The sequence below is a fragment of the Hippichthys cyanospilos genome, chromosome 10 (genome assembly GCF_059441005.1).
Source record: "Hippichthys cyanospilos isolate Australia breed blue-spotted pipefish chromosome 10, RoL_Hcya_1.0, whole genome shotgun sequence".
Lineage (NCBI taxonomy): Eukaryota > Metazoa > Chordata > Actinopteri > Syngnathiformes > Syngnathidae > Hippichthys > Hippichthys cyanospilos.
In genome coordinates, this window is record NC_142378.1 from 19,069,006 (window position 1) to 19,084,532 (window position 15,527).

Sequence of the window (15,527 nt, forward strand, 5' to 3'; positions counted from 1 at the left end):
GTTTTTTGTGTTTCTTTCCTCTGACTACTTGCACACATCTATATTACACAATTGTTTATTCTTAGATGCACAGTAAAGCTTTGAAGTGTAATGATACCTTGGAACTTGCTTTTTGCCAATTGTAAAGCGTTTAGTACATTTCAGAGCAGGTTTGAATGTGTTCTTAAAGGGAGCATCACAAGGTTTTAGGTAACAATCAGGCCAGATTTTGCGCTATGCGTACATTCTGGAATTTCTGGAGCCGCCCGTAAAACATGGTGGATGAATTTATGCTTATGGAAGTTCACCGGTACAAACACCTTCATGATTCGGCTGAAAAAAACTACCGCGACCTAAATACCGCACGCAACTCCTGGCGAGCACATCTGCTGGGGAAACATGAAGAGTCTGTTACAAAAAGTATTGAAGAATTTCGATCATTTTAATCTACTAGGGTTCTCTACCTCTATTATAGAATAGCGTTTTTTGTATGCTGTAGACTCCATTTACTGCCACCTATAGTATGGTAGAATATCGGCTGGTGGAAGGGTGACCGCACCAAGTATAAAGTGCTGCAAAATGTGTGCCGATGAGATTCCACAATTCTCTTTTCCGCATGGAGCGTTCACGCGTCAAGCATAAACCAAGCCTTACGTTTCAATCTAGGGTTTGCAGATAGGGTTTCAAACATACAGAAGGTTTCCTTACTGATGTTCACACCTGGAGTTTCTAGTTAAAGTTAGGGTTACATTCTGGGGGTTAAACCTTTGAATAGGGTTTTAGGTTATAGTTTCAAAGCCAAGTTAGGGTTTCAGAGTCAAGATTTAAGCCTGGGTTGTATTTTAAAATTCAGTTAATTATTTATTACTGCCGTTGATTGTCCAGGTTTGTGCTCCCACAAACACATTTTTGCCACGTCAGCATTTACTACAGTAAAACCTTGTAGCTAATCAATGAAACATTTCTGTTTACTTGGCCGACTTGGTGCAACATCTCACCTCCTGAACTCGGGAACCTAAACAAAACCGAAAGATGTGGAAAAGGTTGGGATGTATTTTCTCTTACACAGCCAGTATGGGGAGGTGTAGGGGATGTATGAATTGCTCGTGTCGTTGTTAGCACGCTTCAAGCCGTTTTCATCTGCATGGGTGAGGCCAGTGTGAGTGCGCTGAAAGCAAGGAATGCTTAGAAATGCATCAATGAAGAAAAATATCCCTGTGGGAGTCTTTAGGGTGAGAAATCAACATTGGAACATGGTTAAATGCTCCAAATAGTTGAATTTTTAATATCATGGCCAAAGTTTAAATTTAGGGCTTGAATTTCATGTTTCAATTCTGGGTTCAGATTTCAAATGAGGGTTTTTCGAGGGAAGGGGGATGATTTCGGTCTGATTATCTTCAGTCTTTCAGTGCAGGTTCAGATGTGTCCTCCCAAGACGTGTGAGGTTTTGCATTGATATAAAGTCTATCAGACCGCCATCATATTCTCGAAGGGGCAACATTATATGAGTGTGGCCCTCCTTCTACATCATCGAACCTCAGAATTTATATTTCCCCTCCAGCAAGAAGGAAGGACCATCTTGGCCTTTCATTTTACAGTTCAAGGCTTTCCTTCTCTTTTTCCTTTTTTTTTCAGTTAAATGCTCTCCTATCTACCCTGACAGATGTCACGTTGCATCACGTCTGGTGTGATACGTAGCCTCTGATCCTGCCACTTGCAATAAGCAGCTAGCACCAGGGACGCCCCCTCCCTAGATAACACTCTGACACGCTTGATTATTTTAAAGGTGCATCAATTGGTGCTGTGAAACCATAGCTGGGTGTCACTATCGCAATGTCACTATTTCAGGCCAGGGAAATCATATGACATGCTGTTGTAGACACAAGGGGAGATAGGAATGAGAAGGTGATTACATGGAATTTGATTCATTTCAAGTTCTGATCGTTGATGGTTTTGTTGCGTGGTCGCTTAGTAAGTGAAAAAAATGGTGGCAACCAGCAGAGGGCGCATTAATATTCTGTCTGTGTTTCTTTCCTGCCTGAATGCATTGGATGAGAGACAATTTGAAAATTAAGAAGCGTTTAAAATTGAATTTCAAGTTTCAAAGAGTAAACTACAATTAGGGAATCAAATTATGATTTTGTATACTAGAAATTAGAATGTGAAATCAGAGTTTGCTTTCCAGGTATGGTTTTTAGGTTGTGTTAGGGTTTTACCGTAGTTTTTCCTCATGATTTGAGCCCTGCGGCTTATAGTCCAGTGCGGCTTATCTGTTTTTCCCCCCCACCATTCAAGCAAATGTGTATCTGCTCAAGGAGTCAGTTTATGAAACAACTATGAAATAGAACTACAAAGATGTGAATCAATGGCTTTTTAAAATATATTCTTAAAAATAAATTTTTACAATATATTATTAAAATATTTTTAAAATATGTCTAAATTGAATAAGTTTATTCTGGCTTCAGAAATGCGGTACCACCTTCGATGTTTTAAATTTTTACATAGACTTAGCGCCCCCTCTTCTGGTTACTTTGAAATATTGCTTTTCTCAGTAGACGTCAATATTCCAATGTGGCAACACGCAAAGACGACAGGTTAATGTTCAAGGATTGCTGATCTTATTTTGTTTTGCCTTGGACGAGAATTATTCGTAAGTACACAAATTGTCATAATGATGACACTGTTCATCTGTTGTGTTCATCGTTCGAGACATTGGAAATAAGAGTATTTTTTGGTTGCGCAACTTGCATGTTAGCTCGAGAGGTGCTATGTATCATTAGCTGATTACGTGTTTTATTTTTCTAGTCTTACGGCGACCTAAAGGGGGTAATGGTCAATGGCCGTTGTTCAAATAGAGCAGACCAAAAGTAAAGACAGTTGGTTGTTTGAAACGTCGTTATCCAGCCGTCTAGCTGGCGAAAAACCAGACACTACAAAGTGAGGACGGCATAAAGATCTTGTATAAAAGTTTGTGGTTGATATACAGTATACAGTATATATGATTGTATTTATAATATTAAGATTGTATATATTATTTATGTGCAGTGTGTGCAATGTTCACTAAATTAATCTATCAATTAAACAATGGGAGACAATGCTGTTAAAGAGGAGATGTTGCAGTTGGTAGACGATTTAAAAAAAAAATATGTATATATATATATATATATATATATATATATATATATATATATATATATATATATATATATATATATATATATATATATATATATAAACTTTCATATACCATCTTTTTGCATAAATATTTGATGTTATGACCTGCGGCTTATAGTCCAGTGCGCCCCTTATCCGTGGCAAAAGATGTTTTTTTTGGTCAATTTTTGCTGCTGCAGCTTATATCCCGGTGCGGCTCATAGTCCGGAAAATACAATATATATATATATTTGCTAAAAAGATGACTACCCCAACACCTTGTATCAGTCATTTGGTATTAACACAACATGTTTTCCCCTCTCCTGAGGCTTATATTTGAGGTTTGGCATACATTTATTGAAGTGGAAAAACGTCCCTGGAAATTATTTGAGGCAGGGCTTCCATTAGGGCAGAAATAAAGTACAGTGTTGATAACAAAACTGGCATGATTTGAATGGAATGAGTTTCCCAGTCTGGTCAAATTGGCTGATGAGTTTATGTGCATGCATCAGTATTTATTTATTTCTTTTCACTGAAGGTCCCTTGGCTTCTTTCACATGATGAGATGCTCATTTGGCAGCAAAATTTTGCAGACTGGAGCCACTTTATTTGGTTTCAGTCATGCATGTGCATTTCAGGGTGAAATGTGTTAGCTCAGAGCCTCAGGCTTCAAAGTGGCTCTGCCCTAGATATCCCTTCCACATCTTTTTTTTTTTTCTTATAGACAAATGTTTTAGATTCAAACGATTTGATTAAACATCTTTTATTTTGTCTACCCTTCTTTCAAGTGTTAACTTCAGACCAAAAACATTCATAAATTTGTTTAATCGGGCCTAGGTTCTTATCATTTTAATCACAAAACAAATGAAAAAAATGTGTATATGCATTCTTTGTGTTATGCATTATTTTTGTTATGAGTAAAACAATTTTCATTCAAATTTAACAAAAAAAAAAAAAATCTTCTAATTTGTATTTTCTTCTTTGAAGAGATAACTGAGGGGGTAAAAGTATTAATAATTTTGTTTAATGGGGCTTAGGTACCATTTTCGTCAAAAAACAAAGAATGAAAAAAAAATCCACCTGATTTAGCATATTTCAATGGTTGGCTCACATAAAAAATACAAAATGGAGAAAAACACTACAAGAATGAAATCAGTTTAATTTTATTCAGGTTTATGTGACCCAGATATGTTGCAATTAATTATATAACACACATCTGGTATGTACATTTCCTTTTTCTTCTCATCATTATGGCTGATTAAACTTATAATACAGTGAAAGTAAGAAACCCAACAAAGATTTATTTCAAGATTTTATGCATTCAAGGGCAACATATTCAGACAACAACCATCTGTACTAAATATAAGTCAGTTTTGACATAAACATATGCTTGCTTAATGCTTGCTTAATATGCACGTATAACTTGGTTAAATACTACAATTATTACAATTAACCCATCCAGCATCCTGCCTTTGATGCAATAAATATATATACTGTGTGTGTGTGTGTGTGTATATATATATATATATATATATATATATATATATATATATATATATATATATATATATATATATATATATACACACACACACACAATTATTTATTATCAGAAACAATGGCTTCTACAGTAGGTTTTCAGTGACTCCTCCGCCTCAGAGAGAGGCGGCCCTGTTGCAATAGAATACATCAGTAAACACAGTGTGTCAGGTCAAGGTAAAGATCACATCCCACTGTGTTCAACAGAAGTTGTCTCCTATTGAAAAGTCAGCGTTATTCACGCCATGTCTCGGCAGCCCCGGCTGCCAGGCTGAGATGAGGCCATTGTTCAGCTGAGCAGCACACTGAAATATTTCTCCGGCGACACAAAAAGCACTGGATCAGCAGCAATTAGTTGAGGGGTAAGAGAGAGATAAAGAGTGGACGGCAGTCAAGAAAAAAGGAACCATTGCGTGTGGAAAATGTGGAATCAGCGTGGAGGAACGAGAAAGAAGATGAATAGTGGTGGGTGGAAGGATGAAGAGGGGGAGAACCAGTACTGTAAATGTTCCGTGCGAGACTGGTGCTCCAAGGAGCCATGTTTCCACCAAGCGGTACAGATCAGTTTGGAATGCTTGGGGTGAAGTGGGGTTATTTAAACACCTGCATTTGTAAGCTAAATTCCAATTTCAAGGTAGGAGTTAGCACCGACTTTACCCTTCCGCAGTGGCTGTTTTAGCTTGAAATTGATTAATAATACAAAAAATAAATTGGGCCTTAACAACATGGATGGCTCACCGAACACTAATGGACAAACTGTTGTAAAATCGCCCATCAGCAATCTGACACTAAACGTACAAACTGCATAAATTCTTACGTTTTTGCAACACCTATTTGATTGGTCTAAAACTGTTCTCGGTTTTCATCATAGTCAACTGATATCATGCTTTGGTTTTCGGCATTCATTTTAAATGATTTATGTCAGTATTGTTGTATGTCTGTCTGGAAGAAGGAAGTTGAAAGTCCTAATTACACCTTAATAAACGTTATTACAAAATACTTGGTCACTTAGTCTCCCTATGCATGTCCACGCACACACAGCTGGCCTGTAACAATTGTGAAGAGGATTGAGTTGTTGTAGTTCTAAGATTCTCAAGTTGTTGTAGTTCTAAGATTCTCAAAGTTCTTTTGGCCAAAATGCCCTTGGAATGTTTAGTTTTAAGCAGATGTGCCTGTTAGATTGGTTCAGATTCCAGGTTTGACTGAGCAGGGGCGCATTATGGCAATATGGCGGGTAGGGGCTACTGTAAAGTGTCGTAAACACTTTGTCATCATCTACAGTAATATCAGTACTTGATGGTAGACATTTGTCGTTTTGAAAGAAAACATGCACTGAGCCGCAAAAGGTGAAGCGTGAAGTGGCTATACTAACACACATGTTCTTATTTTTGTCATTAGCTTGATAATTGAGGTCACAAGTGTAACTGTGAAATTGTATTTTTTTTGTTTCCAGAAGACAGGAAGTTGTTTGTGGGGATGCTGAACAAACAACAGACCGAGGAGGACGTCTACCGTCTATTCGAACCCTATGGAGTCATCGAGGAGTGCACGGTCCTAAGAGGTCCTGACGGCAACAGCAAAGGTGGGCGCCGTCACACACTTGTCAACACTATTTAGGTCACTGATGAAAGAGCGCCCGCATGGGTTGTACAGAGAATGCATGTGACTTACACATTACTGTAGGTCAAATTGTGTTTGCACTTCATTTTACACTCGGCTGGTTGATGTGCAAAACCGCTTTGGGCCTTGATATGAATTTTAAAAAAATATGCTCAGGACCAAAGACAAAACTTTGAAGGCGTCTTACACATACAATAAGAGGTACAATATTCTTTTGCATTTTTGTATATATCCCACTTCTGATACCAAATACACCAATATTTAAGTCAGTGAGGTGTTTTTTATCAAAATCTTTCGTCTGGTCATATTCCTTTGTTGCGTTCATTGTATCTCACTGATGACACCGGGAACAGCAGTCGCCTATCCATTAAGTCACAGCTACTTTTGACTAAAATACATTTCAACCAACATTTGTTGGACATATACGACGCCTTCTCTATACCGAGTCAAAGTTTGTATGCCTCTGTGTCATGACATCCTTATTTGAGACTTTTTGTGTATCTCACGTTTAACACCGGGGACTGAACTAGCTTATTTCATCACATCTTTCACTTTATGGCTGATTTGCGTCATTTCAAAATGTTTTTGTTGGTGAAGGCTTTCTTTCGTGGCTTTGGCTGTATCCCGCCTCTGACACCAGGGCCAGCAACAACACTGTTCCTCAAGACTTGGACTTTGTGACTGATTATTGTCATTTCAATAAGGTGTCTGTGGTTGAAGCCATTCGCTCGTGTCCTTGAATGTTTCCTGCTCCTGAGACCAGGGATATCATGGATTTCATTCAAAAGAACTTTATTTGTTCCAGATGAAGAAAAAAAGTCCTCTTTGCCGACCACTGCACTGAGCAAAGTACAAAAACCCCCATCACAGTTTAGTGACTGCAAATCCACCCCTGACTATACTGTTGCATTTAAAGACAGGAAATGGATGTATTGAAAACAAAAAAAGATTAATATAAAAAGTAATAAATAGTACATTTTAAACAGCGCTGCATAATCGTATACAGTACCACAAAAGCATTTATCAGAAATTGTCATCCCAATAAGGGTGCACGTCATTTTAAAATGCTGACTTCGCTATCACAGAGTCTCTCTCAGCATATAAAGGTATCTCATATCAGGAGAAAAACAACTTCTGCATTGCAAAAGCAAGATTTCAATCCCATGCTGTATTCATTTTATGCAGTGATAACATGAAGCATTTCCATTTCCCACAGAAAATGATGGAATGAGAAGGCAGGCAAGGATATGGAACGTAGTTAAAATTTAGCATGGGGTGCTAGATAAAGGCTTAGCTTGATTTGCTAACGTCTCAGAAAGTGGGCATCAAGTTGCATATTCACTAACTCAACCAATGGTCAGCTATTGTCAGCAGGTTTAAAAGTGCCACTTGTAAAGGCAGGTTTTGCATTGTAGATATCGTTGGTTTTCTCCGGCAACAATTCCGCAGAACAACGGCAGCAGTTAATTTGTCTTGAAGACAAAGATATTGATACTAAATCCTACTGAGGTGCCTTAATGATTACTTTCATCATCGTGGCGCTGGATTGTACCAAAGCAGTGTTGTGTCTACTCCAGTGCTCAATTGGATCAAGAGTGGCTCCCTGTGGTGCACTTCCAAAATGTCAAACCATTCTTGTAAAGAGAACACAAGACAATAGGTATAATTGTCGAGACATACTTTACAATCGAAGGGCCTTTCTGAAGTCCCCAAAATCATGTACTGTAGTACAGGGCCGTAATAACCTGATGCAGGTTGTTTTTGTTTTGTTTTGTTTTTTGTTTTTTTAACCCCCCCCCAACATAAGCACATGCACAAACGCACAGGGCCACTGAAGAGATGCACTACTTGTTACCATATATATATATATACACTGTATATAATTAAAACTATTGTAAAAATGTTTCATTATACGATGATGTTTTACAAACTTTAAATTTGTTTGAATATACACATACCGTAAACAATGCAGCAGTGTTTTATTCGATTAAACTCTTTTGCTACCGATTCTTTTTATTTATTTTTTTTTTGGGGGTGGGGGGGGGATTTGTCATATATACAATGGTTTGTCGTTTCTTTCTTGAGTGTTGCTTTTTCTCTTTGCCGTTCACTGCAAAAAATCAATGTCAAAAAAGTAAAAAAAAGGCTTCAGTAGGAAAGATCTTATTTTTTGTCTTAAAAGGAAAAAAAGCTTATGTGTCGCAAAAAAAAAAGTCTAAAGAAAAGAATGTTTATTTCAAGATGTTAAATCCACCATTTTGTTATTAAGATTTCTTTGCTCAAAACATTTATACTTGTTCGCATAACAAGATGAAAAAGATGTTTTGGATTCTTCAGCTGAAAACCAGGACCATTTTTCTTCATTTCGGAAATGTTAACAAAAAAAATAATCTTAATAAAAGAACGTAAAAACTGGTGTAAGCATTTGCACTGTTTTCCTACTCTGTAATTGGAGGTAATTAATGTATTATATTTATCTTTATTCAAATCTACTGTATTGTACTATTTTAAGAAAAAGGATCAGGGAAAAGAGTGCTTGAATCTTGCAAAATTTTGAAACAAAGGAGAAAACATTGCTTACATTTAACAGTTTATTAAAACCATTTGCTTAAATCTAGGCTCCAATGATGCTTATTGTAAGCTTCATTATCTGAAAAATGTAATCTTTTATTGACAACTATATACTTTGCTAATTGCTCAGATTAAGATTTTCTGACTTTTTTGCACTCAGATTGTTCGTATAACATTAGAAAAAAAGTCTTGAATTAGGTTTTCTAGGCAAGAGAAAAAAAAAAAACTTCACCATTGGCAACTTCTTTGCTTGAAATAAGAAAATAAGAACATGAAGACAAGTTTTTTTAGATTTTCTTTCTTCACGTTTGTGGTCAAGCACTTTTTGCTAGTGTTAAGTTTTTGTTTGTTTCTTTTTTTTTTTTTTTTGGCACGTGGCACGTCATCACTATTCATTGTGTTTGAAAAGCACCAAGGGCCAATGATTAGACAAATGATCATTTAGTCCACTCGCGTAACTAACCCACACTTTTTTTTTTGGTAAATAACCTCTCCATTGGTCCCTATGCAGCCGCGGGCCCCCGTGCATTGCGCCGGCTGCACCAGCGAAATTTACACCTCTACTGTATGTAGTATCGTATGAGACAGTAAGCACAGTGCCGCTGGAAGTTTTTTCCTACCTTAAGGCATGCATGAGGCAGCCCCAAACTTTTGGAGACATCAATTTCCTCTGACATATAGCAAAGTGCAAGGGGACCAGTTGTTTTTCATGTCTGTGCAGCATATTCCCCAGCTAGCGCTTATGGAAATTGTTGTGGAATTATATCTAAAAGGGCTGCAAGCCAGAGCATTGTGACTCTGCAGTAGTTTGCAGGCGGCAGAGGAGGAGGAAGGGAAAGATGGATGTCAAAACAATTCATACGTCCCCGCTGTGAGGGTGCACAGGGCTAGCCCAGGGAAGCTTTATTTCTCTTTGGGTAGCGCTGCAGTGCGCTCGGCATCGAGGAACTCGACGGTACTCCTCACATCCAATTAAAACAGTGGGAAATCAATTTTACTTGTATTCCTTTTCATCAGATAACCTTTTTTAGTCATCTTTGCCAATTAGTTCGTTTGATTATTTTACAGTCACTGTAGCTTACCGCTGTGCTCTGTAGACTGTGGAGAAGTAAATACAGGAAGTTCTCCTCTGCCACTGATGCGTTAATTGTCATTTCTGGAAAAAAAAATAACCGGCCTAATCCACGGCAAGCTGAGCCCAGTCGGTACCATGCAGGAGAAAAGTGCCATAAAACAGTCCATTGCTTACCGTGACCCGTTGTTCCATCCTTAAGGTGGACAGTGTTCCCTCGCTACTTCGCGCTTTTGTTTTTACGCCCTCAGCTTTTTTTTCCTCATTAAAAAAAGATATATATCGGAGAGACATGCTATGAAGGATGCTATGAAGGTTGCCAGCATGCCAAACAGACGCTTTAACTGTAAATGCAAATGCCACAGGCACTCTTCGGATGCCGACCTACTGTAGTACACATATTTACTTAAATCTTAAATAATTAAAACTTATACAGTAACTGTACTGTTATGACTTCCCTCCTCCATTCCTTGGCTGTAGGGGACCACGGAGGGGCGGAGATGCCCTTAGACATAACAGCCCTCAGGCGTCGAATAGAGTGGAACCTGCAGATGATCAAACATGATAACAAGTAGAGTTTACACTTGAAATTCCAATTTATTACAAAAGGTAACAGGATCCCCAAATCAAAAGTAATCAGAATACAGTGGACCCCCGCCATATGAAATTAATCCATTCTGGGTTTGGGATTGTAAGGCGAAATCGTCGTATTATGGACGATAGAAACCAATGGTAATTAGCTTATGCGTATAAAACCCTAGGTAAAAACATAAAAATTGTATGTACATATTAAAAATTTGCAACAAAATGGTATAGTAAATACTACTTATATATAATATACATGTATACAACTAAATAACATCATAAATAAAAAAATATAAAGAAAGAATTAAATTTAATTTACCTTTTAAGTGACATGACTTGAGCTACTTACTTACTAACCCTATTCCCTAGCGAGGGTAGCCTAGCCTAGCTTAGCATTCTTTGTATTTTTTTATTCTCCAGCTTCGTTTTCATACTAACCATCTTCGTACTTCTCCCTTTAACATCACAAGCAATTTTGGGACCCATGGCAAACCAATTAAAGTTTGAATTAAGCACTAAAATGCACAATAAATACGATATTGTAAGCACTCACACGAGATCAAGTCGTTCGCATGTCGGTATCTTAGTGACTCTGTGACGCTGACCAGCATCTTAGTGACGCCAACCAATAGCAGATTAGCTTCTTAGGGAGCCGTGACGCCGGTCAATAGCAGACCAGCATTGGAGTGACGTATACAGTGACGTATGAACGCGGTGCGACTCGCAGTCATATGCATGCACACTGACCGCCAAGTTTGAATTTTGTAATTGTTCTTGATGCCGTGAATCGGGAAAAATGCCGTAAAGAGGGGACGAAAAACCTTAGGATGTCCACTGTACCATTTTTGGCCTACTGGGGCCTCATTGAACATACTGTTGTAAGTGTCATTTTTGCCTTACCTCTACTTTAAACAATATACGGTATATTTGTTCAAAAATGGTTTGAAAACACAATTACTCACAATTTAATTATATTAAAGGGCGTATGTTCTTTATCCTCTGCACCAATGGACTTTTTTACTGCATCATTACTCCTTGTCTCTAATGACTAATATACTACAGGATATATGAAAACATGCTTTACAGTTGACGGTGTCCGCTTAGCTGCATGCAGATGTCCATTTTCCGCTGACCTCAGTCTCCCCTGGAATAAAGTATGTCAAACCATGAGTATTTTTAACTGTGAGAGGTCGCATCCAATATTTTCCACGTTGAGAATAAATACTATACATTTTCCATATATTTGTCATCCATTTTTCACTTTAGTGACTGAATAATTGATGAGCAACATGTAGAAAGGCAACAAGAAGCTCCCTGTGTGTTTTACCACTCCAGTATATTCCTGGAGGACATGCTGAGCTGAGAGCTTTCGGTTTGTGCGCCATCCACACAAATATCGATTCACGTGTTGTTGTGTGACGGCGAGTCTAGCTCGTGTTAAAAATGCACAGAAAGGCGCGCGGTGCTAAATAGCGCACTTTTCGGCTTCATCTTTGAGGAATCTTTTCGCCTGCATCTTCAGCCTGCTCGTCGAACCCACCCACTGTGCCGAGAGACGCGCAACTCATTTTTTTCTGTAATGTCGGATATAATGTCCGCGTCCTTTTTTAAATTGGCGACTTTTCACCCTACTTGACTGATTGTACATTCATACTGTGTGTTCGTTTCTCTCCTCCAGGTTGCGCCTTTGTCAAGTTCTCCACACACACAGAGGCTCAGTCAGCAATTGGTGCCCTACACGGAAGTCAGACAATGCCAGTAAGTACACAATTCTCATACCAGTACGCACGCGCGTGTGCACCCACATCCCCAATGTACTGTAAACAGGAAATCAAATACCATTTATAACATTATAATAGTCACAGGCAATGGGGATTTTGCATTGACGGCAAGCTAGACAATTTGATATTCTATAGGTCAACATGCTTTAGTTAAATATTATTCAAAAGATAAAATTTGTACATCTCACCTTGGTGTGTCTGATGACCAAAAATATATTTGTGATGTCCAAAACATTATGAATAAGAAAAAATGTATGGCAGCTTGTCACATTGGAGTTAAAACTTTCTTTCTCTATTTAGAGATCAGGTACTTTCAACTTTTTAACACATCTGTCTTTTAATTAAAAAGACTGACAGACTGTCTGTCAGCTCATCACCAACAAAAGCCCGTTTTGCCGACGGACCGACGAATGACGAGAACGTGGGGAAAAAAACAAAAAAAACGGTGAATTAAAAATGTCAGAATTAAATTTTTACCTGTTGTTGTAATCGTGGGAATAGACCTTACATCAGATGTCCGTCAGCCCGCCACGCCCCTTTTTGCTTACTGGAATATAATTCAATTGACTTGCATGTTTATCTGCTAAATTGCTACATCTTTATAGTATACAAACTGCAATGGGCTTGCACTTTACTCCCCCACCATCCAGTGGACATGATTGTTAATTGCACTCTTTTCTCCTGCATTTCTCAAATGTGGTTTAGTAAAGACGATGGTGTATTATAACCTAGGGTTAAACTGGCTTTGTTTTTGTGTTACACTTACATTACTGTGTTATGTTTCAATTGCAGTGTAACTGTAGAACCACAAACATGGTGTTAACTTTAAGTGTAACTATTAAAACAGAAAAAAGAATGTGTGACAGACAGTAGTAGTCCAGCACCAGACAAATGACAGACCAGAAAAAATGTCAAATGTCGTCCCCTAGTGGTGGCGGAAGGTTGGGCAAAAATACACCGATTGATTACAGTTTCATCTGGCTTGAAAAAATGATGGACCAACGATGACCGAAAGGGGGTGGGGCTCTGACGAATGTCGCACCAGCAAAGGAATGAAATGAATTTTTGCCTTTTTTGTTGTGTGGTGCACTTAACTGAAGCACGTCAGCCTTAAGAACTGGGCGAAGCAAAGCAGTTTTCCTCTTTAATTAACAATGATATTTCTTTATAATCTCATTTGAAGATAAAAGTGTTTAGTGTGATAATTGAATTCCAGGCAAGTCATCAATCAGCAGTGTTCTGCTTGCATAATCACTGTCTATAAAGCGCGCTACGAGATTAGTCACTCGTTACGTAAGCCATACGTTGAATTCTGGATTCTTGACTCAGGAAGCTGATTTTATGCATGCCTTCGAGGCCCACTCGTCAACATAAAGTCGACAGAGTCGACCAGAACAAAACGCTTGGCGGCGTGACACTCATTACCACAAAAGGCCTCAGTGTGCACCATTTTTGTCCGCATTTTTGTTTGTTGGAAGCAGGTGGAAGTGACCTCTCCCTATCTATTTTCCTAACTGGCTTCACAGAGCTCATGTTTGTCCTCTTATGATTCCATTATTAATGGTCGCCAAATGTGTTGCGGGGAGAGAGCCACTAGAAAGCCAGCTGTGCCATTTGAGCGAAACGCTGTGAGTCAATCTAAGTGCAAATGACTGCAGGTCGCCGGGAGAGACTCTTGATGTCCATTCTCCATAGATACTGTCCTTCCCCATTGCTCCAGCCCCGCTATCTGTGCTCGCTCTTCGGCTCGGGCTCGTCTCTCTTTGGCATCCTCTGGGGATATTAGGCAATAGACTTGTTTACTCCACCTTTCGCCACATCGGCTGCTGAATTATTCATCTGACTATAAGGGGGCTGACGGGTTGTGCACGGGGAGGGGGGGAGTGAATGGACAGGATTTATACCTCCTGCTCTGCTAAATTGATTATAGAAATATGATCAGCATCTCATATCCTGAGGCTACTGGCGGACGGAGCTCATCGTTTACGAGCCGTGACCGTCTGTGTCCATCTGCGGGGCCGTACTGTACCAAACCACGTGTGTCCGTGAATGGTTCACGCTCATGTTGATTGCAAAAAGGACGTATCCGTGATAGCATAATCAGCGTGGACAAACCTAACTCTAAGTGTTATGGGTATCGAATTTTATTTAAAAAAAAAACTGTGCCATGCAATATACCAGTGGTCTCCAACCTTTTTATCACCACAGACCAGTCAACGCTTGAAATTTTTACTGCGGACCGGGGGTGTGTGGGGGTGTGGGGAGGGCTCAAAATGTACAAAAATGTACTCAAATTACATTGTCAACCATAAAATTGAAAAACAAAAGTTATTAATTTCAAGGGAAATACCTGGCACAAATGAAAATGCGGAATAGCTAAATGCATACAGGGCAGCACCGTATAACATGATGGAGCTAAGTACTAATATTAGCTAGCATGTTATCCACAGTCACAATTTGTTGGAACAACAACTAATTTTGGCCACATTATCACACATGCACATTCTTACAATAAAGTACAACATAAAAACAGTTGTGGGCCAGATTTCACTGAGACAAAACAACGCGTGGGTCACCACTGACTGCTCGCAAAACCACACCATCCTTCTCATTACAAAATGTAATATTAACAGCAGCCAACGGCAGTGCCAAAAAACAAAGATCAAGCCAAAGAAACCACATATTCATGAACTGTTAAACTAAATCAGTTCCAAAACATTATTTCGGGTCCAGCCCACGCGGCCTGGTACCACTTTTTTTTTTTAATTTATCCATCCGTTACCTCATCTGCTAAATCTCAAGAGGGTCGCGGGCATACGAGAGCTTAAGCCAGCCATCTTTGTGCTGTACACAGGCTACACCCAGAAAGACACACAAAGATAAATAACCATTCACACTTATAAACACAAAAAATTAGAGCAGTGGTTCACCAAGTGGGGTCCACGAACCACCCAGGGGTCCATGGAAATTATTTGGGTTATTAATAAATTATATATATATATATATATATATATATATATATATATATATATATATATATATATATATATATATATATATATATATATATATATATATATATATATATATATATATATTCAACAGTTTAACTCATTCAATTCCAGGCACATATTGTCACATAGAGTCCAGACATTCAATCCTAGATACTTTAGTATCAATTTAATACTTAATGTACTTAATTGTCTGGACTCTTAAAAAACGTGAAA

The 15,527-nt window shown here is 38.5% G+C and overlaps 1 protein-coding gene across 4 annotated transcripts in view; it reads left to right on the forward strand.

The window, feature by feature from the left end:
* Positions 1–15,527, forward strand: part of celf5a (cugbp, Elav-like family member 5a) — a 351,120-nt gene that overhangs the window by 268,275 nt on the left and 67,318 nt on the right. For all 4 annotated transcript variants that reach the window (XM_088426234.1, XM_088426235.1, XM_088426236.1 and 1 more), the window contains exons 4-5: positions 6,125–6,253; positions 12,198–12,277. In XM_088426234.1, coding sequence (XP_088282360.1) covers positions 6,125–6,253; positions 12,198–12,277 — 209 coding nt within the window. The remainder of the gene's footprint in view (positions 1–6,124; positions 6,254–12,197; positions 12,278–15,527) is intronic.